General features: G+C 40.2%; 1 protein-coding gene across 1 annotated transcript in view; it reads right to left on the bottom strand.

The window, feature by feature from the left end:
• Positions 1–26,167, bottom strand: part of LOC140243316 (protein FAM117B-like) — a 70,941-nt gene extending 44,774 nt beyond the window's left edge. The window contains exons 1-2 of the mRNA XM_072322989.1: positions 25,704–26,167; positions 7,014–7,180 (exon numbers count right to left, since the gene is read on the bottom strand). Coding sequence (XP_072179090.1) covers positions 7,014–7,180; positions 25,704–25,968 — 432 coding nt within the window. The 5' untranslated portion in view covers positions 25,969–26,167. The remainder of the gene's footprint in view (positions 1–7,013; positions 7,181–25,703) is intronic.
• Positions 26,168–26,459: the final 292 nt, after the last annotated feature.

Genomic DNA, 26,459 nt, shown 5'->3' with positions numbered 1-26,459 from the left:
CAATGACTTCGTGCCAGGTGACATATTCACACACAAAATGACATAACCTCCTCATATGCCAAAAATAACACATATCAATTCTCTGTATATACATATCTTGATATCACTATCCTACTCTCTTTTCTTGATTCACAAGATAGGATTATATGACACCCTCAACTTGGCATCCATGAATTCACTTTAATCTCCATTCAACTCCACTCACACAGAAAATTAAAGAAAAATGGAAACTATTTCTTCTCATATATTTTATCTCGACCCATTGGACACGTATACATGCAATAGTGATGCCTGCCACCATATTCTGCCATGGCTTCTAGGAAAACCACCCATGGAAAATGAGAATAAAGAGGTGCACAGGAAATGTCAGAAGTAAAGATGAAGGAAAAATGTAAAGGAAAATAGTGAGGAAATGATGGGATAATAACGAATAACATGGGGAAAGTTACAAAGAAGAAATAAAACAAAGAATTACATATGGAGAGATATAAGAAGACAAAAAATAGATGATTGAACATGGAATGATAGAAAATTAAAGGGATAGTACAGTTTCAGGTGAGATGGGGCTTCAGGTTTCCAACTTTTTTTGATGATCATTTTTTTAGATGATGAGAAACCTCTTATTGAATATGAGAGATCATATAATTCTAAGAGGAATTTAAAGATTATTTGATGAAAATTGGTTTTGAAATGGCTGAGATAGCCAAAACAAAGTGATCCTAATATAAAGGTGGGATCCACCTTTTATCACGATCGCTTTGTTTTACTTTGTTTCTGGATATCTTAGCCATTTCAAAACTGATTTAATTCCTCTTAGAATTGTGTGCTCTTTTTGCATTTCATAAAGTGGTCTATATCTTGCAAAAAGTTAGAAGCTGAATCCTCACCTCAACCAATACTATACCATCCCTTTAAGATAACATTAAGAAAAAGGGGGAAATAAAAAGAAAAAATTGAAAAGCTGGTGGAGCTTGATTTGAGCAATATAAATTAGCATGATAACCATAAAATTGCATGCACAGTTTTGAAACACGTTTAAAATTGTGATTCAGAGTGTAATTCCAACTTTAAAAAGTGCATAAACACATCCTAGGACTAGGAGAAATTATCCCAGGAGGTACAAATTTCAAGTAAGGAACAAGGGTTTAACTTTAAACTTTATCATTTCATTAGTAGCTTTTTATTTCTTTGTTTACTTTCAATCTGATATTTCCACTGCATGCTTCCTGGTGGTATTATGCTTGAACTAGAGCAATTTGATGCCAGTGCACAGTCAACTGGGATGTCTCTGCTTTTATACATGATCATCTCACTCTGCCATTAAAGAGGATGGCTAGTAACTGATTAGTGGGAATCAGTGGGAATGCTGGGGGATGATTATTCCAATCCTTGTGGGATTCATTTAAGAGTACATTACATATCTATTGTTGTGTGAAAACTGCTTACTTCAGAATGGTCTCATATTCAATGTGCAGTTTAATTTTTCCAGGTTAGCATGCCTGTACAGTGACGGGGCATTAAACTGCACATTACTTGAATATGAGACCGTTCTGAAGCAAATAATTTTCACACAACAATAGATACATTGTATATAATGTACTCTTAAATGAATACCACAAGAATTGGAAAAATCATCCCCCAGCATTCCCACTGATTCCCACTGATCAGTTACTAGCCAATAAGTAGCCATCCCCTTTAAGTACATGACATTTCAATCACATTTTGATGTTCACTGATCTTGACCACTAGCCTCAAGAACTGACCTTAGTTCACCCTCTCTGCACAAAGTATACATCTTCAAAGTGATTTTCATCCATTACAGGGGACCTCCGGCAGATTTTCAGACTTTTACATTTGAACAACTGTATACTGAGTACAGAGTTTCAGAATGTTTTCAAAATTTAGTACATATTGCAAAGAACAAGGATGATGACATGGCAGCCACACCATAAGAATGCATGAGTTGGGGCTCAAGGAAGAAGAACAAAAGAAGAAGGCATGCTACACAAGTGAACTTGTTAAGCAAGCGGTACTGTAATACACTGCTACATTTGGTAATATATGAGGCTCTATAGCCATGTTCAAACGTATTTCTAGTTGGAAGAAAAATTTTATGGCGCAGCAATTGGAATTCAAATTTATGTTTATTTTACCACGACCCTGTGTCCACACAACGGTCGTGGGAAGAAACTCTGACCAATTTACCACGGCCTTCATGGGGATCACCGTGGAGGGTCGGTGTAACTTCTGGAAATGGTAGCGCTGCACACGTCGACCATACCATTTGTTTTTTACCAGTGGCATTTATCTTCTCCATTCTTGTTGATGAGAATTTCTAAGCGCTAGCTTCTCCGTCGCGATCAACTAGGTTAGAATTGTACTGCATGTGCATGTGTACTCACATTTGACTCCAGAAGTTTTACCTAGGTCGTATAAGGTTTGTAAGGTCACAGATACTCCGAGGGCTTGTCCGCATGGGCAATTTACTCCGACCGGCTAGTCGTGGTAGCGAGATACTCCTGAAAAAACTCATGAGTATCTTGGTCAGAGGAAGAGGTCATGGGAAGTTCCCCGACCGGAGGAAATTACCACAACCTTATTCAGACGGGCACTACTCCGACCTTCCTCCAACCAAGCTTCCTCCGACCCTTCCTCTGAAGTTACTCCGACCAAAACTGCCTCCGTCTGAACGCAGCTAATGTCATCAACACTTTTCAGTGTAATTTGTTTAAGATTTTCAGATTATTGGTTTCTCTTCAGGAGCAAGGGCCAGAATAAATTCCACAAGTCTATACATGGAGCTGTTGATTTATGTAAGTACTACATGATGTGAAATTATGAAAATCGTCTGGAATACCCCTTTAAAGGAAAACTCCAAATAATTTTCAGACTTTGGCATTTGAACATCTATAGATTGGTTATGCTGGGTACAGAGTTATAGATTTTAGAGTGATTGGGATAAAAAATTTACAAAATTCATAACAAATCACAGTGAACAAGGATGATGACATTGCAGCTTCACATAAGAATGCAGGATCAGGCGCTCATGGACACAGAACAGAAGAAGAAAGCATGCATAAATTCTACACAGGTGAAGTTATTAAAACCCATTGGCATCCCAATCCCACATTTTGTGGGATGCATAATTTACATGAAAACTCGGACACCCCATGACTCTAGACTCCACTTGCACCTGGAGAAATCATCTAGCCAATCAAAGAGTCCTTTATTGGGTTTCAGATTTTTTTTTTCCACATTACCTACTGTACGAGCTGAAATTTTCGTGGTGGTTTTATTTTCGTGAATTTCGCGAATCGCCTTTGAACCGCGAAAATAACAACACGCGAAAAAAAAACAACGTGCGAACAGATAAGCACAGTTAGACCTCGCAACCGCGAAATTAACAACACGTGAAAATGTTCTCCTAGTAGCAATTCGCAAAAATATCTGTACGTGAAAATTTCAGCTCGTACAGTATTTCAGAATGCTTCTAATTGGTTATTCTACCTTCCAGGGGTACAAGTTTATTGCTAAACTAATAAGTATTCATATAAAAATCGCGCAGCATCTCTGACCCCGTTTACAGTGAGCGAAAAGGCCAAATGCGGAGCCAAAATTGGCTGTGCATTTGGCCATGCTCTGGAGGTGGTCTCGGCCGCGGCTTGGCCGTGGCCCAGCCCGGCTTTTTCTCAGTGTAAACGCAAACTGGGCCAAATGTGGTACCAAATTTAGTCTGGCTTCCAGAGCCTCTGCCCGTACTATTTTGCTATTCAGGATATTAACCCCCCAACGTCGAAAACTAGTATAGTTTAAGTTGGTTTTGTCCTGCAAAGGATTCTTTGCAAAGGCCTTTGCCGAACGGCAACTTTGTCGCCACGGAATCCAGTTGGTAAAGGGTCTGGAAACCAGACTATACCAAATTGTGTTTGTTTACAAGCAGAGTGTCACTATGACAAAAAATTGAAAGGTTTGAATTAAACGCCCGGGCTGAGCCCGGCACTGTAAACAGACAGAATTGCGGGGCTCAGCCCCGCAATTGAGGCCAGGCTTGGCCGCGGCTCGGCCCAGCCCCTCACTGTAAACAGGGTCTTGGTTGTCAGACTGATGAACGCTTTAGATGTATTGTGCACTGATTGCGATACTACTAGTTCATGTGTACTTGCGTTGCTGTGAGTTCGTGTGTGTGTGCACCCGTGAATTGCTCATACTGTATGCACTGACCAGCTGTGTGTGTAACAAAAATACAATTTTGAGTCAGCACATGAATAGTCCTGTTGTTTATTTTCTGCCCTTTTTCTCTCCTTTCCTTTCAATCCTCTGCTTTTTAAGTACGAACATACTTCTGAGAGTGTCATTTTTTTTTATTTTTTTTTAGCATCATTGTGTAATTTTGCTGCATTTAAGAAGCGAGTTTCTGTTCATTATGTTCCACGATTTGTGTCGTGATTTGGCGGGTGAGAAGTGTTCAAGGTATGGTCCCATGTATTCATTACAGGGCTGTATAATGCTCCAAACTTTCACTTCAGTCATTTGTTACATCTCTTTTGCTACAAATTTTTTCTTTTTATGTAAATTTATCCACTCCCTTTACATTTTGAAGGAAAGTAGTTCTTCAAAGTATGCTATTTTGATATTGGCAATTTGTCTGTTTTGCAGCAATATTTTGGGGAAAGATTGTCTAGTCCCACTGCTGCGCAATCAATTATATGTAGTAACGTGTTGACTTGCAACCATAGCTACAAGAGAGGGTTGGTAGAACACTACTTTGTGTTTGTTGTTTGTTTGCTGTGGTGTTTTTGATGGTAGTTGTGCTTGTGTCTATGAATGTCAGACAAATGACCAAATCAAATGATTTGCTTTAATAGCGATAGTGATAATTTACTGGTGTAAAAGACAACTTGCCTGAGCAGATGATTCCTTCTTTCGATTCCCCTCTCCCTGGCCCCTCTGATATTTCCCCACCCTGGCCCCAATCCCATGAATGATGGAAAAAACAACAACAACACTGCAATAAACAACAAACCACTTCACTTGCTAGTAGCCTATTTATCAACATGTGACCAATCCATTCTGAGTGTGTGTTTGAACTTGTCCTGATGTCAGTGCAATCGGCAGAGCAAACTTTACAAGTCAGTTGTTTCAAACTAAAGCCCTGAGCTGGTGACAATTTTCTGAGATACCTGTGTGACCTGGGTGTGACCATGGTGTGAGCTTTCTATCCGCAAAAAACACACACACTGATAATGCAGTTCTTGCAGTCTCGATACTTACCTACTGATACCTAACTGCAGTATTCTATTTGTTATAGAACAAAAACAGAAAGAAGGCTAAATGGAAGATATCCCCAAACTTTCTAAATTCCTGGAGAGTGTTCTTCACAGTTTCCTTTTCTGCAAAACTTTATTCACCCATTATGTCAAGAACATAATGCATTGTCTTTTTGTACCCGCTCTCCATGCAGCACGCATGTCTATCCGGCTTGGGAATCCCTTGTCTGCAAATGGTCTCCACTGACCCAGCAAATTTATGAATTGATTTTGTCATTAAGTGGGTGCTCTTCACTGGATACTGGTTGCAACAGCTATTCAGCATTCTCCTTCACATACTCAGGGGTGCTACTAGTATTATGTACATGTAGGAAAGGCATACAAGAGCTACGTGCCATATGTACTCCAATTTGGTGCTACTAGAATGCCATGAGCCTTATCATGGATAATATTCTGTAAGCACCTTTCCAATCAAACATAATGGAGGGAATGATCACAATCTCTCCTTTCCCCAATCAAGACTAAAATTCACTGAATGCATCAGTAGCTTTAGTCCCTGGATCTGGGTGCTGTATCTAAACACATATATCATGGTGCTTGTCTATATAATCTGGATGCAAATAGATCAATATCCACACTTTCCAAGTGTCTTTGTACTTTTTTTTTTTCCAATTCTATAACTGAACTTGCATGGCAACTGTACTAGTCTGCTTCATAATTGAGCTGTTTTGGTGTATCTGAGGCTGATATTTGATAACCAGATATTGCATTGCACACACCAGATGTAAATACTTTTTACTGACTGATTACATGGCTTGATCTGGATCCTTCAACATTTTTAGAATATATGCCACTTCTGTCCTATCATCAATTTGCATTCTCACATGTGTCTCTGCATGTATTGCAATATGATTTGAGAGCAGAGAAAGCTACAAGCAGTTCATATGATTGATCCAAAATTTCTCACATAAACTGCCTTCACAAGTGTTCCACCTTCCTCCACAGGATGTGCCTTGAAGTTTGTTGCACGTAAGCCGTTGCTGCTCACATCACTGTGCAAACTGAACTCAGTATTTACAACAAAGACTTTCTTTAAACATGACTGGATATTGGCCACGTGCCATCTCAATTCTTCTAAGGCAGCAATTGAAACTCTCATCGCTCTACACTTAATGCCCATGACTCAAACAAAGGATCAAAGATTTGTCCCTTTTCAGTGATCTATGTATACCACAAAGGCCCATACTGAGTGGCAGGGAAAGCAGCCACCACCTGTCCTACTGTGCTAGCAACTTACCTAATTGATGGTTTTTCTAAATCAAGTCATTCCACGCACTGAGCCCTAAATTGTCTTTAATACACGTCTCAATTTGCAAAGTATAAATTGTATGTAAAATCCACACTGATATAATACATCAATCAATGTGGTAATTGAGTATAGTGCAGAACGCAAGTATTGATTCTGGGGTGGGCACACAGAGCTATGCACTCTCCTTCCGCCCCACACTCACACACAAAGATAGGTGTCTACTATGGCAGATACAGCAGTTACACCATAAGTTCTAGTCTCCATGACTAAGCCTCAGCCTGACTGATGGCCTGCATTGCTATCAATTTTTCATATGAAAACTGAATCGTTTCTTCATCCCTCTTACTTTTCTGAACAGTTGTGAAGTCTTTTTTACATGGAAATGATGTCTTAAGCTTATTACACTCAATTTTATATGTAATGATAATGTGCCTTACCTGTGTGGACTGGTGTTTCTGATTGGGTCCGTACAGTCCAGTATAGGAGGTAAATGTTTCAGAACGTGGCCAATGGCCAGCGAGGTAGGGTACCGCTATGGTGTCCAGTGAGCTGGTCCTGCGAATCTGTGGTGCTGGGCTTGCTCTAACTGCCTTTGGCTTCTCAACTGGAGACAAAACACCAAGAAGGAAAGAGAGTTTGTTTTCTTATTTGAATAAGAAACAAATGGTAAGAGATGAATGCACAAGGCATGTGCATCCTGCCCTGTCTTAAAAAAAAAAAAAAAAATTGATTGCGTACTTTTCAATATCAACAAGAATAATTCAATTGTACTCCTCAACAAGAAGAATATGCGTAAAAGAGGGACTTTGTCCAGCACAGAAAGCTGTTTCGAACAATGAAACTATAAAGAGACTCTGGCATTAGCTAACTTGAGTATCTCAATCAACAATATTTTTCATTAGTGTTTTATATTGAAAAATGTATGTTACCATGACAGCATATTGTTTAACAATGACTAGAGATTTGAACATCTAAAATTTATATTGGTCACATGTGCCAAATCTCAAGTCAAAGCTCAAAAACTGAGGAAATTAGCTACATGTAAATCTTATGGTATTTGAATGATTCTCATAACAGCAAGAGACCTGGGGGTCTCGCAGTGATCTGAGTATCACAAGTTCACCTTCCACGCAGTCTTGCAGACTCTTACCTCAGAACATTGCAAACTTGGGGGGGGGTTTTTGGCATGCTGTCCCATTTGCTTTTTCCATCACACCGGTAAAGATACCTACCAAGTACACTGTACTTACAAAGGCAGAAAGTTTGACTTTGCAGTTAAAAAAAAAAAGAATTAAACTTGAAGTTCCCTCACCACTGCATCTGCAATGAACAAACTTGAAATTACAGTCTTCTCTGTTCTAATTCGTAGTATAGTATTCATCGCATAATCGGGACAGGTTGGGAGTAGCAAACACGGCCCCTTTAAGCGGGGTGCCCGATTTCGCGATGAGCACTCACCATACACTAACGGCATACGACATGTACATTATGTAGTGCACACACATGCATACTGACGTACTGTACATGTACATGAATACACAACCACGCTACCCCTCGGCGCGACCCTCTAGCTGTCCCTGTATTCTCGCAATGACGTAGTCATTGCAACCGGGTTCTTCTTCTGTCACCTCTCTTCGAACACAAAATATGTGGATTAAAAGCTAACACTTTCTTAAACATTCGTAGAATTCTTGGACACGTAGGGCGTTCTGTATAAATACATATCCACAACCATGGGAAATGATTACCCAGAACTGATGTGGGAACGTCAATGAAAAGTCCTACAATCATTCAATCATCACGGCTTGATTGTTTACTTGCCGCGATCACGCACTGTACATGTGTTGTAGCGATCTAGCTCGCCATATATACACATGTACAGAAAAGCGAAGGCAGGCAGCGAGCTGAAATGTACGTGTACTGGATGGACGGAGGTCAAAACACACCAGTCCGAACCTTGCTTTGTAAGTTTGACGTAAACGACAACTGACAGGGAATCTTTGAAATATTGTTGTGGTATTTTGGTAGATTTTTTGTGTAAAATATCAACAAAATCAAAGGTCGCTTAAAGAAAAATTGTCCCGTTTATCAGAGGTCCCCGCCCGATTATCCAGTGAAAATAACGTGCATTGGAAATGTTCTGGCAAGCGTATGTCATTTAAGCGAGGTTCCCAATTATCAGATGCCCGATTATGCGATGAATACTGTATTATCTTTGCATAATCACTTCTGGCTCTGGACAAGAAAATTTGTTATATTCCTTAATTTGGGGGGTTTGGGCCCTCTGGGGGTCCCCAAGGGGAGCATGGTGCCCAGTTGAACAAATTGAGGTCCTACTACCCCCTTCCCCCCCCCCCCCCAAGCATGCTACCTGCCATGTTTGGTGAAAATTCATCATGGGGTTTTCAAGAAGAAGATGAACATGTACAATTTAAGTCCCCATTTGGACCTTCCCCCACCCCTCTTTTGTTGGGTGGTGGAGGGGGGACCCCTGATTCCGCCATGATCAAACTTGAAAGAACAGTCATCAATACACTAGCTCATAGTATCAACTTAGTTCTATTACTCCTGGTTCTACAGAAAATTTTTAAAGATTCCTTAAGGGGAGGGGGGCATGGTGCCCATTTTAAATTTTGAGATTCTACCCCCCAATGCTACACCTACCAAGTTTGGTGAAAATCTGTCATGGGGTTTTCAAGAAGAAGATGAAAATGTAAAAAGTTTACGCACGACACGTGCTGGACTCATGATGAAGAGCGATCGCAATAGCTCACTTCGGCTCAGGTGAGCTAAAAACTCTCTCTTTCCCCATAACACTGCAAAAGCACGCATTAAAATTCTGTTATACAATAGGCATTCCTATGCAATAGGTATTGAGTGGGCGCTTCGAAGCTGGCCACATTAAATTACAGTTGGGTCTTTTCCCACAGTACATAATAATAATAACAACAATAATAATACATTTACAAAGCGCATAATAAGCACATGCTTCTCTATGTGCTGTACAATAAAGACAAAGCTATAGATACAACATACAAACAAATGACTAACAAATATAACAATCAACATAATAAATACAATAATTAACAAAAGGGGTAATGAATGTTTATCTTAATCAAGAAAGTGAGTGGAACAGATGAGTTTTAAGACTGGATATGAAATTTGCAAAATTGGGTGCACGTTGAATGTTTTGTGGAAGATCGTTCCAAAGATTAGGCCCAGCAACTGCAAAAGATCTGGCCCCGTAATATGACGTGTTGGTTCTGGGTGTGTGAAGAAGCGCTTGGGTGCTTTAGCGAAGGTTGCAAGGAGGGTGATATAGTCACAGTGGACGACTATAATTAACTCTCCCGAAACCCACGAAACATTTTGAATTTTCAACCATCAACGAGGCAATCTGAATCGGGCATTCTCACTTTCACCAAAATTTCACCTTCTCATATCTCCGCTATACACTGAACAAAATCGCTCAAACTTTCAGAATTAATGTAAAATGATGATTTCTATCCACATACGAAAAATCACGAGAAACGATTAAAATATTTTTTAAGTTATTCAACATTTCATGTTTCGTTGTCTCGGAAAACTACCCTCCGATCATTTCCAGACACATCTGGTCGCACCACTAAATATTCATGAAACTTAACATACATATTCATAAGACATGTACGGACGTTAGCGGAGTGCTGTTCGCTTTGCTGAAGACCTATTTTTTGAAGTTACAAGTGCAAATAAATGAGGTGTTTTGTCAGAAATCTCAAATTGTTTGGGAGCAGCAAACGAGAATAATGACGTCATATTCTAAGAAAAACTGATTTTGCGCTTGCACAATGAATGGACTTTCCCACACTGCACCGATCCAGCGGGCTGACTGGTCGATGCGTACTGTTATTGTGCGATGCCAGTGGCTGCTGCAGATGCCTACAATGTAGTAACACTGTATACATGAGAGTGGGCCGCGGAGTGTCGACAAGAAGCACTGCTGAGGACTTCGCCACCTCATAATCAAGCACTAACTTTATCAGAATTGGCCTAAAGAAAGAAACAAAAATGTGAATATCTACCAGCTATGATCATACCACTTGTAAATTCACGACATTGGATCATTCGGACTTTACGCAGATTTTACTGCGCTAACAATACAACTACGAGTTCTCGGTACGAGTTACGATCAGAGTACAGGTGATGTGAGCGCCACAAAGATGTGGGTACATAGGACTTTACCCGTCTTCCCGTGTGGGAAAGACTATGAAATTTCGTGCTTGGAGCACGGTAGAAAGTGCAACTCTTTCGATTATTTCCAGACATATCCGGATACATGACTTCTCGATTGTGATATTTCAGAGTTCCATAAAGAAATACATACTTTATAGTTACATACTTGTAAGTTTTTTGTTGTTCATGAAGTCAAAATGTGAAATTTTAGCAATGATTTCTGACAATTATTTTCCATTTTGAAAGTGAAGTTCTGCTCCATTTTGAAATATTTTATCGTCGTTATTTAAACAAGGTAACAAAATGGCAGGTTAAAATGAAGTTCTTACTTTTCATAAACATTTGAAATTATCAAAAAATATGAATTAATAGTAAAGTTACAGCAGTTTTGTTGTGACACTTTCCTAGCAGTTTTCGTGCGAAATGTGTTCATTCAAGAGGAAGGCGAGGTCACGTCAAAATGAAAACAGCGAGTTAATTGCACCCGTCCGCTGCGACTGGATACTGCTTGAGCAAATCTGCCAGATATGTTGGGGAAGAACTACACATGTATGTTGTGCCTTGTAGGTCAGCAATATGAGTTTGAACATTATGGGTTTGTCAACAGGTAGCCAGTGTAATTTTTTGAGGGTATGGGTTATATTTTGTTGACGAGGAGTTTGTGTGACAAGCCTGGCTGCGATGTTCTGCAGCATCTGAATGTGGTGAATGTTGGTAGAAGGAAGGCCATACAACAAGCTGTTGCAGGAGTCTATCCGGCTGGTGACAAATGCATGAACCAGAGTGAGTGTAGCTTTATTTGTGAGGAAACATTATATGCACTCTAAAATTACTTTATAGAGTCAGGTTACAATTGTCCATCTTCTTCTTTTTTTTTTCTGAAAAGCATATTAATCAATCAATGAAAAATCAAATCAAAATCACCTAATTGTCACTGATTTCTGTGCTGGAAAAAAAACACTGGAGCAGCAGGAGCCATGTTTCATGTACCAGCTCTCTCTGACCATGGCTTGCTGCAATCTGTCTGGCTGAGAGGCAGTACACACTGTCAGTGTCACATACATTGTACATGTACAAGTTGTGTGTGGTAAACCAACCTCAACAGTGCAAGAGATATCATAGGACAGACTGCCACTACAGGATCACAGCAGTGCTATCTAATTGAATGATATTGGGAAGAAATGGAGATACTTGGGGCTATGTTCGAGATATGTATAGGTCAGTTGTATCACAAGCATCCTACCATTGATACAAAAATTTGGCAACAAAGCCTACAATATAATGAGATATCATTGCTATTCCTCAAAAACGTTAACTGTAGATGGTTTTATAGTCTAGAAACATTTCTATTCTAACTATGGTTCACATTTTGTATATTTTACAATACTTATCATTCATCATGCTGATTCAAATTTTTACATTGGTTGCTTTTATCCCAACATATTGTAGAACTATTTTGAAGCATACATATCTGTAAATGTTTAATCTGCACATGATAAACAATGTCTTTAACAGGGGTGGGGTCAAGATTTTTACCTCCGCCATGGAGAAGGTTATGTTTTCATTACCGTTGGTTTGTTTGTCCGTGTGCAAAATAACTCAAAAAGTTGTGAACAGATTTGGATGAAACTTGCATGAAGGTTGAGAATGACGCTAGCAACAGATGATTAAATTTTGGTAGTGATCCAGAAATTTTATGGATTTTATGGAGGAATTTCAATATTTTGGCAGGTAGGGTCAATGAACGTGGGAGTTCAAGCTACGCATTTTTGAGGTTGTTATATATGCAAACCAAAGTGCATGCTCTAGTTTCTGCTAGGGCGAAGCACGCCGCGCAGCTGGAATTTGATGACGAAACAAAAAGCTTCTATATATTGGGAAATCGGTTGATTTTCAGCATGCATACATACGGGTGGAAATCAATGATCTCTATGGAAGAACAAGATCATTGGTGGAAATGAGCTGTTTGGCAGAGGTCTGTGTTCTCAGAGTGCTTCTCTAGTTTCAATCATGAATTTAGATTAGGCCAAAAAAAAAAAAATTGTTGCATTGGCGTAACCCGCCCGACCCTAAAAATTCCGCCGACCCCATGTTTTTTTATTATTTTTTTTTGCTATCGATATCAAATATCTTGTTGATTGCGATCGCGATCGCACAAACCCGGAACCCTGGGGATATCGGATGTATGAGGGAGAGATCTAGCGCCTCGCATAAGCCTTCCTTGATCAGTACGTCATCTGTTTCCAACACGGACATGTACTCTAACAAGATTTATTCAGTGTATACGTAGCATTCAGACTGCGATGTATTGTGCACAGTTTTGCCATAGGTTTCTTGTGTGGAGAACTTACACGAATCTGTATATGTGGGACTGTAATAGAGATCGCCGTGTGCGATGAAAAGATCGTACATATGGGTCAATTTGCATCTATCTTATCTAAGTCAAAATAGTAAAATATGAAGTGAAAACATTCAGGATAGGGATTTCAACATCTTTGAATTCTGTGAAGGGGTATAATTCCAGTAATATCAGCCTCATAAATGATTTGTAGAATAGATGAACACAGCACATTCGGTGCAGCAGTTGTAACTGTTTACTGAGCTGAGCACGAGTTTCACACGTAAAATGCAGGTAGCAAAAAAAAAAAAAAAAAAAATCCGCCCGACCGACCCTATTTGAAAATCTCATGTTACGCCAATGCAACAATTTTTTTTTTTTTTGCCTTACTGTGGTCCAACTCATGCCATGCATGCTTCATAACACTTTGTATGTAAAAATGTAGACATGTGACATCTTTCTTTTCTCATAGGATCATGTGTTCAGACTGTTCAAAACTACATGCATGTACTTATGGGCACTACATGACTTTGTAAATTTCACAATACAAAGATTCTCTATATTGGCAAAATTTCCCATAAAATGAGAGGACAGCAGAAACCAAGTCATTTCTATTTCATAATGTCAGTTTCAATAACCACATCATATTGGCATAGAATTAGGTTTAACTGTATGCAATGTTGTCATTCAATTTGCACTCTTTATGTACAATAACTTGATTGTTGATTTGAGCAATGACTTGAAAATGATCTCTACAATGATTCCAACACTGCATGGAGAAGTTGAGTTCAACTTCTAACAAAATCCTACATGCATTTGAGGCATTTTGGGACAATGGATACTAAGAAGTTGTATTAGACTGGAAGAAAAGGATGTTACCGATGTTATTTTTGCTATAACAGTTTGCTGAGGAAAGCTTATGATTTATTTTTCAATATTATGTGCAGCTTGAAACAGTATTTATTATTAAATGCCATTCATGTGTACTTAGGCATGGACAATGATATACCATGGAGCTACTACCAGTATATGAATGCCCCTAAGGGCTTGACGCTCACCTGAGCACCAACACAAATCTGACCTTGATGCATACAACTTCCCTTCGGTGGCCCGTAAGGGTGCATCGTTCACTGCATTCTAATTCTTTTTATATCTCTTCCAGGGGCCTCAAAAACATTATGAGCAATATATCTTCACCTATAATGGTATCTACAGTGTACACATACACTACAATGCTATTTACATGGTCTACCAGACAGAAAGACAACAATTGAAATTCACAGAGTTTCAGTCCACAACAACCTTGCTTTAAAACCCCCCATGATGATAACATGTATATTTTTGGGTGTGTTTATCGAAAATTTTTCTGAGGCAGAATCATGAACCTCAACATGTTTGGGGCATTTTTGGATCAGGGACGTGCTACAGAAGGAGAGGCAACTAAAGCTCTCCTTTGAAGTCATGCGCGGCACCGCCGAGAAGTTATGCGTTCAACTACAGGTGTTACCCATGTGCTTTGACAAAAGAGAACATCAATAATCGGAACTAGCGCTCTCACATCTAGAAATGTTTGCTCCTACTGCAATTCGCTCTCTCTTTCAATGTGATGGCAACAATGAATTTGTGTACCTTGAATTGGAGCAGCGAATCAAAATGCAGTGTAAAACTCACAATTTTAACAGCAAATAGTTTAAAAACACGCTTTAACGGAGTACTTTATTTGAAAGATCAAAATATCCCTTATTAAAAGATAGAAAATTAACATGCGGAAATGTGCGCATTATAGAAAAAAAATTAGGTTTTGAAGAGGGCCTAATTTTCATTTCCTTTCGATTTGCGAATTACGAAGAAACTAGAAACTACATGTTAATAATGTTGAATTCTTTCCTAAACTATTCTAAATCAATTTGAGTATTTCATTAAAAATTTTGAAGTGAAATAAAGCTAAACGTAAAAAGTTTATGCACAACGCATGACGGACGCCGGATGAAGAGCAATCGCAATAGCTCACTTGAGCCTTCAGCTCAGGTGACTTAAAAATGAAAATGTACAATTTAGGCCCCCATTAGGATCCCTCCAACCCCCCCTCCCCTGGGTCCAAAGGGTGGCACCCCTGATTCCACCATGAACAAACTTGAAACTACAGTCATCGATGTACTAACTCATAGTATTAACATAGCTCTGTCACTTCTGGTTCTAGAGAAGATTTTTTTTTTTTTTTTTTTAATGATTCCTCAATTTTGTGGGGTTTGGACCCCCATTGTGGGGCAAGGTGCCCATTTGAAAAAAAAAATCAAGATCCTATCCCCCTAGGGATGCTACCTGCCAAGTTTGGTGAAAATCAGTCTTGTGGTTTTCAACAAAAAAAGTTTACACACACTGGATGCTGAGTAATCGCAATAGCTCACTTGAGCCTTTGGCTCGGGTGAGCTAACAAGTTGATGAAGTGTGTACTTTTCAAGAACAAGGCAAGTGCCAAAATGTGTCTCACCCATTCGCGTGGAAGAAATCAATGTTTTTGTAAATCCCGAAGTTCATTGAACCCGCCTACGACCTTTGACCTTGTGGTGACCTTCAACTCCCCAAGGGGCATCTACCAGCCAAGTTTGCTCACAAACGGACATACGGACCAAAAGTTATGAGCCATAATTGAAACGCGCCGTAAAAACTTAAAGGGGCATAGTCCCGGTAGTGTAGATGGCGCTGTTGATGATACTGCCGATCATCGTTAGCATTGATACGAAGATTACCGAAGTTGAGCTGTCATCAAGAGTAAAGTGCGTAGGTGTTGCTAAGTAATGTTGCCTTTGTTGTCTTCTTTGCGCATCGCGCAGTCTGTAGTAATGCCAGGGTGCATGCATATGTGCTTGTTATTGTGACATCACAAAAGAAGTTTGCTAAAGCTGTCATCCCCCTTAGCCGATTCATGAGCCGAACTGTGATCGGACCACTGACTACACTGAATCGGACTTCTTCGGACTCGGGAAAGTGGGCCAAAGCGTAAGCGCCAAAGAGAAGTCGATAGCGTAGGTCTCTATAGGAAACTTGCCCCGTGCGCCCGCGTACGCATTTGACTAAAACACCGGGACCATGCACCTTTAACATTGGGCCCTAAAAGTTCGTTGACCCCTGTCTGTGACCTCTGATCTTGTGGTGACCTTCAACTCCCCAAGGGACATCTACCACCCAAGTTTGAACAAATGGACATATACATCAAAAGTTATGAGCTATAATCAAAACACGCCATAAAAACTTAACATTGGGCCCTAAAGTTCATTGACCCCTACCTGTGACCTTTGACCTTGAGTAGACCTTCATGTTTGGTAAAATGTGTAACTTTGTATAATCACTCTTCCCCGTAAGTTTGATGGAAATTGAAGTCCCCAATAGAGAGTTATTCAAGTTTCTATAGTGTTATGGACGGACGGACGACGGACAGACAGACGCCACAGGCGATCCCTAGTCTTCCCGCACCTCCGATGGGCTTGATAAAAATGAAGTTTGCCTTTGCCACATTCCTGCAGACTTTACCCAAGAAGAAATTGAAAACATGAGGAGCTTTGAGAGACATTCTGGAAGGCAAGGTATCCATAATTTGCATTCAGCACATTGGCATAATACCTGCCATGTTTGTAGAGAATTTGACCATGTGTCTTCAAAAATAAGGTTAATTGAACACTTGCTTCTAATTTGGTCCCAGCCCCAAAGGGGCCACTCCTGGACCTGTCATCTACACAAACCTGAAAGTATTCACTGATGAACATTGCATTTACTCAAAGTATTTCTATTTTTTCATCAGAATATTTTTGAAAGATTCTCTATTACGAGGGTTCTGGGCCCCCTGGGGCCCAAAAGTGGGACATGGCATCCTTTTGAACAGATTGAGATCCTATCTCCCTAGGGATGTTACCTGACAAGCTTGGTGAAAATATGTCATTAAGTTTTCAAGAAGCTGCTGAAAATGTGTAAATTAGGCTGAATTTTGTACCCCCCCCCCCCCCCCCCCCCCCCCCCCCCCGGGAAGGCACCTCCAGATCCACTGTGAGCAAACTTGAAACTGCAGCTACTAATGAACTAGCTCACAGCACAAAGTTCTATTACTTCTCATTATTTTTTAGGTTCCTTCATTTGGGGTCTTTTGGGTCACCTAGAGGTCCTCAGGGGAGTGGAGGGGACATGAACCGATTCAAACAAATTTAAATCCTATCACCCTAGGGATGCTACCTGCCAAGTTGGTGAAAATCTGTCATGAGGTTTTCAGGAAGAACCTGAAAATGATGCGTCATACCCTAGGGTAACATCATACCTGGGTTATAGCGCCATCTCATGGTCATAAGATGTACAGTTACATGCTGCCATCACAGAGCCAAAATTTTAGCAGTCAGCAATCGCAAATGATACCAATGCTAATTCAGCTATGTTATGACATTTTTTTCTTCAAAATTACAATAATGATAATAATAGTATGTTTAAATATATATTTTTTTAACATGTTATTACAATTTTGAAAAGAAATCCAGAATGAGATCCTTTCAAGCCAGGAACTTGTCCTGTGATTACTTGTACATCTTTCGTGGACTGGTAATGCATAGTAGAGTGCTCTGTCTGTTTGTAACACTGAGATTACTGGTGTAGTGCATATGAAGAGCATTGATGTTTTGATGCTGCTGGACTGCTGAGCTCACTGTTGCAACAAAACTTTTCTTCCATACAGCACTAAGGACTTTCATTCATTTTTTGATAACCACAGTAAAGTGCTGACAATAAAAATCTATATAATTCAATAACATGGCAGACTTCTATTCAGTACTCCAGGGTACATTTAAAACAGCACATACAATATGTGAAAATTGGGCCCCATATTTGGTCCCCCCCCCCACCCCATTTAAAGAGAGTAACCCCAATCCACCACTAGTGTTCTTAGTCTACAATGTAGCACTATTAAAGCTCTATCACTTCTAAAAAAGAATATTATTTAAAATTCCTTTATCTGGGGCTACTGCACCCCCCCCCCCCCCATTCGAATAAAAGACAGCGCTGTCACCATAGGGGTACTACCTGCCACAACTTTGGTGAAAATTCGTCAGGTTTTCAAGAAAAAGCTGAAAATTTATGTTTAAATGCACGACAGCCCAATGCCAGATGGTCAATGATCATAATGCATGTGGATCATCTGTCCCTGACATACATTTAGTTTTTGATTATGAATTTGACCACTTACAAAATTGTCTTACAAGTTCTAATTTGTAAAATAAATATATTGCATGATATGATTGATGGCACTGCACCTTTAAGTACACAAGTCTGTGCTGCACTATCAAAGTGAAATTCCACACTATGTTCCATTCACCTTGACTTCGAGAGCAAAATAAGATTAACAGAATGATAGCAATTACGTCAAAATCCCATATATTAACATGAAGAAGTTATGGGACTGTGTAACATGCAAACTGGACAAGGCAACAATGCCATCATGTCACGACTTCATTTGGTTTGTACACAACGATATCATCAAAATCATGTTCATGGTTGATGGTTTAGCAGTGCCACATCACTTCAAGTAGCATGGCTAGGCTTAGTAAGAATGCAATCTGGGATTTTTTTTTTTTCCATGAAGAAATAGGAATCACCAAAATCATGTTCATGGTCGATGGTTTAACAATGCAACTACACTTCAAGTAGCATGGCAAGGCATTGTAATAAATGCAATAAGGGATTTTTGTTTCTTTAATGAAGAAACAAATCGAATTGATTTCATACAATATACACGTAGTGTGTTTAGCTCTTTCGTCATAGAGCGCTTGATTTTTTTTTTTTTTTTAAATCCATGTATGAGATACACATGGATTCTCATTCTCTTTGCCATAGTACATTAAAATTTTCTTGCATGAAAACCTTGGGTTCCTGGCTTTCGATCATGGCAGAATCTTTGTCAGAGGCAGAATAACAAACATGAAGAACAGACATACATACATTGTATGTACGGGTACATTTACATACAGACTACAGATATTGTGCAGTCTGTAACAACATTGACATGCACTACATGTATAGTGCAATTGTCTGCAATAGGGTCACCCTGTCCAGAAATTTCAAAATACAACATAGATAAAATAAAATTAGTGATCTCATCAAACATGATACTGTAAAAGTGGTTATTTTCGCGTGAGTAATTTTTCGTGATCTGCTGGGTAAGATGAGTTTCTCTTGTTTTTAATTCTGCGGAATCACGACATGTATTATTGGAACATATGACATGCAAAATTATTTGTGTGTTTTTATTTCTGCACTGGCTTCTGGTCGCGTGAAATGCATATTTCAACACCATGAAAATTTCCACTTTTACAGTATACAGTAAGTGAGCACAATCTAACATGCTCATCACTGTCATCACACTTTCTACTCAAACTCAAATGAGATCTGCTGGAATTGCTTGCTGCCTCAAAGTTCCAACATCTGAAGAGTGATATACATGTAGACTGTACTGGGTAGTCAGTAGGAGTCTACACTACAAGGAAGCAGATCACACACAAAATCACTCAATGTATACAACATTCTACATGGTGTTGAATCAGCACGTAGTATTACTGCATATTAAACCTGGGGTATCGCCTTACCCCAGATAAAGCTTTGTGTACATTTTGCAGCACCATGTGTACAACGTTGGACACTAGCTACTCACAGCCAAATCTTAGCAAGCAGCAATGATCCCAGTGCTAATTCATTCATATTATGACATCTAAAAATATTAAATTTATGGGTTAGTCAAATACCGGTTAGTGATTGGCTAAACATAGTCACGTGATGGAGGAACATTCGTTATGTTCGCCCATGGGCGAACATTTTTGTAATGTTCTCCCATGGGAAAACATTTTCACGTAACAAATGACAGAAGGCCTAGGACCGCGCGCGCACAGTGAATTTGGCTCTGCGCGAGCGAGCGATCGAGTGTGTTGTGCTGGTGGTTGACGTTGACGTATTTGACGTATTTGACTAACCCATATAATATAACAGATAATTACTTTTGTTGTCGGGAACATGTACCAAACGTTCCACCCTCAGGGTTTGAAATGCTATTTCGGGAGGCTATAAGTCCCTCGACTTCGTCTTGGGACTTACAACCTCCCTCAATAGCAATTAGCATTTCAAACCCTTCGGGTGGAACATTCGGTATATTCCCTCCCACGCCAGTCATCATCTATGTAATGTTACTATAATTTTGGACAGTAATTCAGTGGAAACCGAGCACTCGAATGTTCCAAATCCGGCACAGTAGGATACAATTTGGTTTGGTTAATTTTTAAGCACTTGAACATGGCCCATGCCCCTAGTCACACTAAACATAGACCAAAGAGATGATATCTAAAGTTAACGGACAAGTTCACCTTCATTATATACATCTACACGGTGGATTGAGTGAATGCAGCAATATTAATAGAACACATTAGTGAGAATTTGAAGAAAATCAGACAATCCATTCAAAAGTTATGAATTCTGGAAATGTCTGCACAGTCACTGCTGGATGTGAAGAAGTACAGCTTATGATGTCATATGCTCAGAAGGAAAATACAAAGAGAATTTCACAAACTTTCGTAAAAAAAAAAAAAAAAAAAAAAAAAAAATCCATCAACTTCACACTGACGTATCTCATGTCAAGGGTAATATCATTCTCCCTGCCTTCTGAAAGAGGCATGCCAAGTGCTCTTTTATCATGCAAGAGAAGTGAAACTATGTTTAATTTTATTTTTATTTTCTTTATATTGTTCTACATATGACATCACAAGCTACAGTAGTCTTCTCATCCAGCAATGGTGACACTGAAACTTCAAATATTCATAACATTTGAAGGGATTGCCCAATAACTTTCACTGATGTGTTCTAATAATTTTGCCGCACATTCTCTCAATGATGTATATGAAGGTGAACTTTTCCTTTAATACTAGGGTGTCTGATCGTACACTGCCAACCTTTGGACGAAAATGTGCCCCAATCTCGTACTACGTAACATGCAAGTGCCATGACACAATGGAGTCTCATGACCCCTCAATTTGTGCCAAATTTCGCCTTTATTGCAAAATCCCCAGTCCATGCCGCTAATAGTAATACTGAATCCTAACAAATTTGGTATCCTATGAAAGACATCTCAGCATCTGCTTCGCTACTTGAATTGCAATGAGGATATTGACATGAAAGACACCCCCTGCAGTAATTTTTTTTTGTCACAGCGAATGTTTTAGGCATGGCTCGTAAGAAAGAATCCATAGAAATGTGCGAGCAAAGGGGCTCATGCATATAATTTAACATTATCGCTGTCACATAGCATATGCGGCAAGAGGCAGGATCACATGAGCATGCAGCGAGCAACATAGCTAGCTAGCTCTGTGTGTGTGTGTACACACATGCGTATCTGTGCCACTGCACTCATGACAGAAAACCGAGTTGTCGCTTGTGATAGCTCTACAACACATGTAAGATTCCCATCTCATTCACTATGTGGATACAGTCACGCTCGCAAACCATGTGCTTGGCTAATCGGTTTGAAAATGGAGAACTACTAATAGTTTACATGCGGATTGGTAATGACCATGAAACTACTTATCATTTAAAATGTGCACTCGCAAAGCATGAGTCACTGCATAGCATAACACCACTGAGAAGTCGATTGTAAATAGGATTACTGAAAGTGGTATGAGTGTTACGAATACTTATTTCGGACGACCCCTTTGCCATTTATGAATGTAGGAACGGTGGTAATGTGGCATCAATTCCAAGATTGTAGCCTGTACAGTGCACGCACGCTGCGGACAACTGCTCTCGACAATCGACTGTATTTTCTGTGGAGCATGCTCGCTATGCTTGCTGCCCTGGCTGACAAATGCGATGCATGCTCTCCGCTCCCCACATTTTACCGAGGATTACGATATGGTGTTATGGTAGTGGAGGTGAAACTTGCAGTCGAACGAGGCATGGAATGGCGCTCATAGGTCTACGAATTGAATGTAAACAAATAGTGAGCACATATGTACGCTCACAGCGCACACAGTATGTTGACACAACAATTGGGGGAGTGGCTTCTCTGCTGGTTACTCGTTTTAGCATACCGCTCTGGTTACTCGATTTAGCTTACCACTGTATGCCCATTAACAGTCACTGGAGATCCGCAAAGCTCATGTAGCTTTTCAGCATCATTCGCAAACATGATTTGGACACCTTTTGCTTGTTCTCGGTGAGAAAAAGTTGTAATATTGCCGTGATTTGAAAGCTTAATTTCTCAACATAGAAACATCATCTCACCATGAAATTTGAAATATGTCTTAACGATATAATAAAACTGGTTTTTCAAGGAATTTCCAAAGTTAGAAAAATACTCCAGACACCCTATGCACATGTATGATGTGCCTTTACGATACTGGTAGCTATTGCCTCCCGAGTCGGAGTGCAGCTGTGCTGGTTCTATAAAGGTCTAGCTGCACGAGCATACCCAATTGCGGTTGTTATTTTTGTCATAATCCATTACCGTATCTATAATCGACAAAGTGGGTCACATCAGTATACACAGATCTTCAGCTAATAGAGTGAATCGCATGCAGCTTGTTGGTAAATAGGATTGCTAGGGCACAATTGATCACCATTATACCTACCGGAGTATCCACTACTGATTCAGTCTAGGAAACCCTGCTCATGGGGGGGGGGGGGGCACTCCTGCTTATAAGGATCCATCCTCCTCATGAGCATGTCCGGGTGGTCATGAGGCCCTCGGGGTGAGATGCTCAAGAGGCCCCATGTTCACTTATCATCCATCTCATAAAGGACATATAAATTGTTGCAAGTTTGCACAGTGATTTTTTGCTATTCACATACATGTCCACTCTCCATGATGAAAAAGAAGAAAAAATTCTGTCTGCCCTTTTCGATAAAAATTGAATTTTAATCAACCGATGTGTAGCGACCCACCAAAACACGAGTTCCAGCGAGTTCACTCAATGCAGGATTGCCGCACCTATCAGCCTGGGGCCCATTTCATAAAACTTGTCATCAGTGACAACTTAGTGACAAGTTGTCATAGATGTGACAAGCTACTGAAATCCTTGCATCTGATTGGCTGAGAGCAAATTTGTCATATGTGGCAGTTGTCACTGATGACAAGTTTTATGAAATGGGCCCCCGATCGGACTCAAAATTTTTGGTGCTTTTTTTTCTGTGGTTCTCACCTCTCCATGCATGAATCAGCCCGATGAAAGTAGAGTCTAGCTTCATATCAGGTTAAAGAGAAAAATAAAATCAGGGGGGTGTTTCATCAACGTTTGTCAGCGCTGACAAGTGTCATCGCTGACAATTTCAGCAAAATCCTTGGTTTTGATTGGCTGAGATGTCTGGTCACTGACTGTTACTATGGTGATTGTCAGCGATGACAACTTGTCAGCGCTGACAAACGTTGATGAAACACCTCCCAGAACTAATCTGATCTTGTGCATACATTCCAAATTACTGTACTACAGGTTGCAGTGTAGTATTCCATACTGATAGAGTAGGCGGGTACTTGAATTAGTCAGCAAACTAATCACTTTGTAGGTATTACTTGTTCACTTTCTTCACTAATTTCGCTGTCTACTATCCTTTGGGCGCTTTTCGTGCTTGCGTCCCGCTGCATCCACCGCAGACAGCGTGCAAGCCATGCAATAAAACGCTATTATTTACAGAAATCTCCTCCTGTGCATGCACAAGTTGGCTCTGAAAATCCCACGCAGCTTATGAGCAGGAGCCCCCCTCATGATCAGTATGGAATACTCGTAGTAATTTGGAATCTATATGCACATGACCAGGTGAGTTCTGATTTTATTTTTCTCTTTACAAATATTTGTAAAATGATGTCAGACTTCACTTTCATGGGACTGATCTGTGCATGGAGAGGTGCGAGCCGCACAAAAAAGCATCAAAAATATGAACGATAATTGAACATGTACCGCGGGTATATCTATCTTTTCATTTTTTTGAAGCACCATGAGCACTGAAAGGTGGATCTGTGCGCTATACAATAGCCACTATTATGATTATTATCAGACACTGTATAAGTGAACAATGAGCCTCATAAGCACCCTGGCCATGCTCATAAGGACGAGGGATCCTTAATGAGCAGGAGCTCCCCCTCCTCATGAGTGGGTTTCCTGGACTGGGGGGGGGGGGGGGGGGGGGCGCTTCAGCAAAAAAAGGTTGTAACGTTAGAGATTCTAGATACCCAACTTGAAATTTTTTGAAACTTTTGATCTGAAAATACTCCATAACAACTCATTACGTCTATTATCATCCTAGCAAATTGCATCAGCCAAACTCAATAGATCTATATAATTTGATTTATACAGCCCTGTCGCTGTACACAAGCTGGTGCACGGAGACGCCATGCGAAGCACAGCGTCTGGTCGGGCTACAGCCAAACAAGATTCTTGAAAGACCCTTTTGATGTACACCTGGGTGACCCGCACCTCGCCATAGTTCATGTTTATGCATATTTGAATCACATTTCGTCACTGAAATTCTATGAAATCCCATTTACAGCTGTACACACTGGAAAAATGCTGAAGATTCCAATGGAACCACAAATTCACTGTTTGATACCGGAAATTTGCAGCTATCGTCCTCAAACGCGAACGATGCGAAAAAGTTGCGCGCACTCCCATAGACAAAGCACGTAAAAGACGTGTGCGGGTGACCGTGATGCTCCCATAGACAAGCACGTAAAAGATGCGTGCGGGTGACTGTGATGATACTTATAACACGTATTCCAAATTTTCAAATTTTCAAATTTTCGCGAAAAACTGCTTGTTCTTCACCACACTTTGCTTGTTTGTGGTAACCCTGCCAAGTTTTAAGTTTTTTAAGGGATACTGAACACAGTCCCGGGCATAATTTTTTGTTCAGTGCGCTTACAAAAATCAATGAAATATTCTCACAGTTAGAATTAGTGTCACTTTGTCCTTTCTTGTTCTCTGACTGTTCCCACCCAAGAATTGCTAAAATTAACATTAAAATTTAGGCATTTAATCAACAATTTGGAAACTTAATTGACGTAATCAATTACTTGTTGTACTACTAGCAAAACACCTACATTGTAACAAATCTAACGTTAGCGTGTTTGCAGTTTATAGCATTAACAAACTAAGATTCTAAAGAGTAACGTTAGACATCTAGGGCCTAACGTTAGTTTAAAGTTAGTTTTACAGAAGACTAGAATCTACTGTAAAAGTGGAAATTTTTGCATTGTTGAAATTTGCGCGCATTTCACGCAACCAGAAACTTTCTAGACCCCAACCGTTAGTGCAAAAATAAAAGCACGCGAATATTTTTGCTTGCCATAGAATGTATATGTTCCTGTGAGTGATGTCTTGATTCCGCGGGACTAAAAACACGCGGAATTCTTCTTATACATTGCCAAGCGCGAAAAATCAGTTGCACGAAAATATCCACTTTTATGGTTAAGTTTTAACCTGTTTAGATTCTAACGTTATAGAGACTCTATCGTTAAACATTAACGTTACATAAAAAACGTGTCTAACTGTTAAAGTTTAAACAAAGTTACCCTTGAAGCCCGGAGAACTAGGACTTCTCTCAGGTGATGTTCTGTGATCGGATGACCTGTGCTTGGTTTTGTGAGTGTCGGACGACGATGGCCATGGTTGCGTGGCTGTAGGTGACGAAGCTGGCCCCGGGCTTGATCGACGACCGTTGCTACTACGCGTTGGGCTTCCTTGTCGTAACGTAAATGGATGCGTTGCCCTGATCGGCTGCGGGCCACCTCTTGGAGAAGCATTTCGACGCAGCCTCGAATGGGCCTGCGTGGACATTCTTCACCAGCTACGAGTATTCTGCAGAATCTGCAAACAGACAGCGTCCTGTTCAAAAAGAACCACAACCCCGAGAAGTGGACTAGACGATTCTAGAGAACTAGAATCAAAACATGATCCACACCTTATTCCGAAGACAGTCATAGGTACTCCCTAGTACCTTCCTGCAAAGAGACATCTACACGATTGATTGTTTGGACTCCAAATGTGTGTAGGCTAGCTAGGCGCAGGCTGCCGCAAGTTGTAATACTAGCTAGCAAGCTGTGTAAGTAGCGAGTCTCATGCATGCATGCGGGATATGCATCGGATATCGCATCGCAACCAGTGCGGCAGTGTACGTTCGTGCCATCAACATCATAGAGATGTCTACATCAAACCTTGATCACCCCCGACCCCTAGTGAGTGCTCCCACGCAGCTCTAGCTTGGTCGGTCGTAGACTCTTTTGAAGCGTGTGATGCGCTATTTTCGTAGTAGCCTTTTTACACACCGC

Source organism: Diadema setosum, chromosome 20 (genome assembly GCF_964275005.1).
Source record: "Diadema setosum chromosome 20, eeDiaSeto1, whole genome shotgun sequence".
NCBI classification, from domain to species: Eukaryota; Metazoa; Echinodermata; class Echinoidea; order Diadematoida; family Diadematidae; genus Diadema; species Diadema setosum.
Note: the sequence above shows the minus strand (reverse complement) of the source record. Positions and strands in the feature narration are given on the sequence as shown.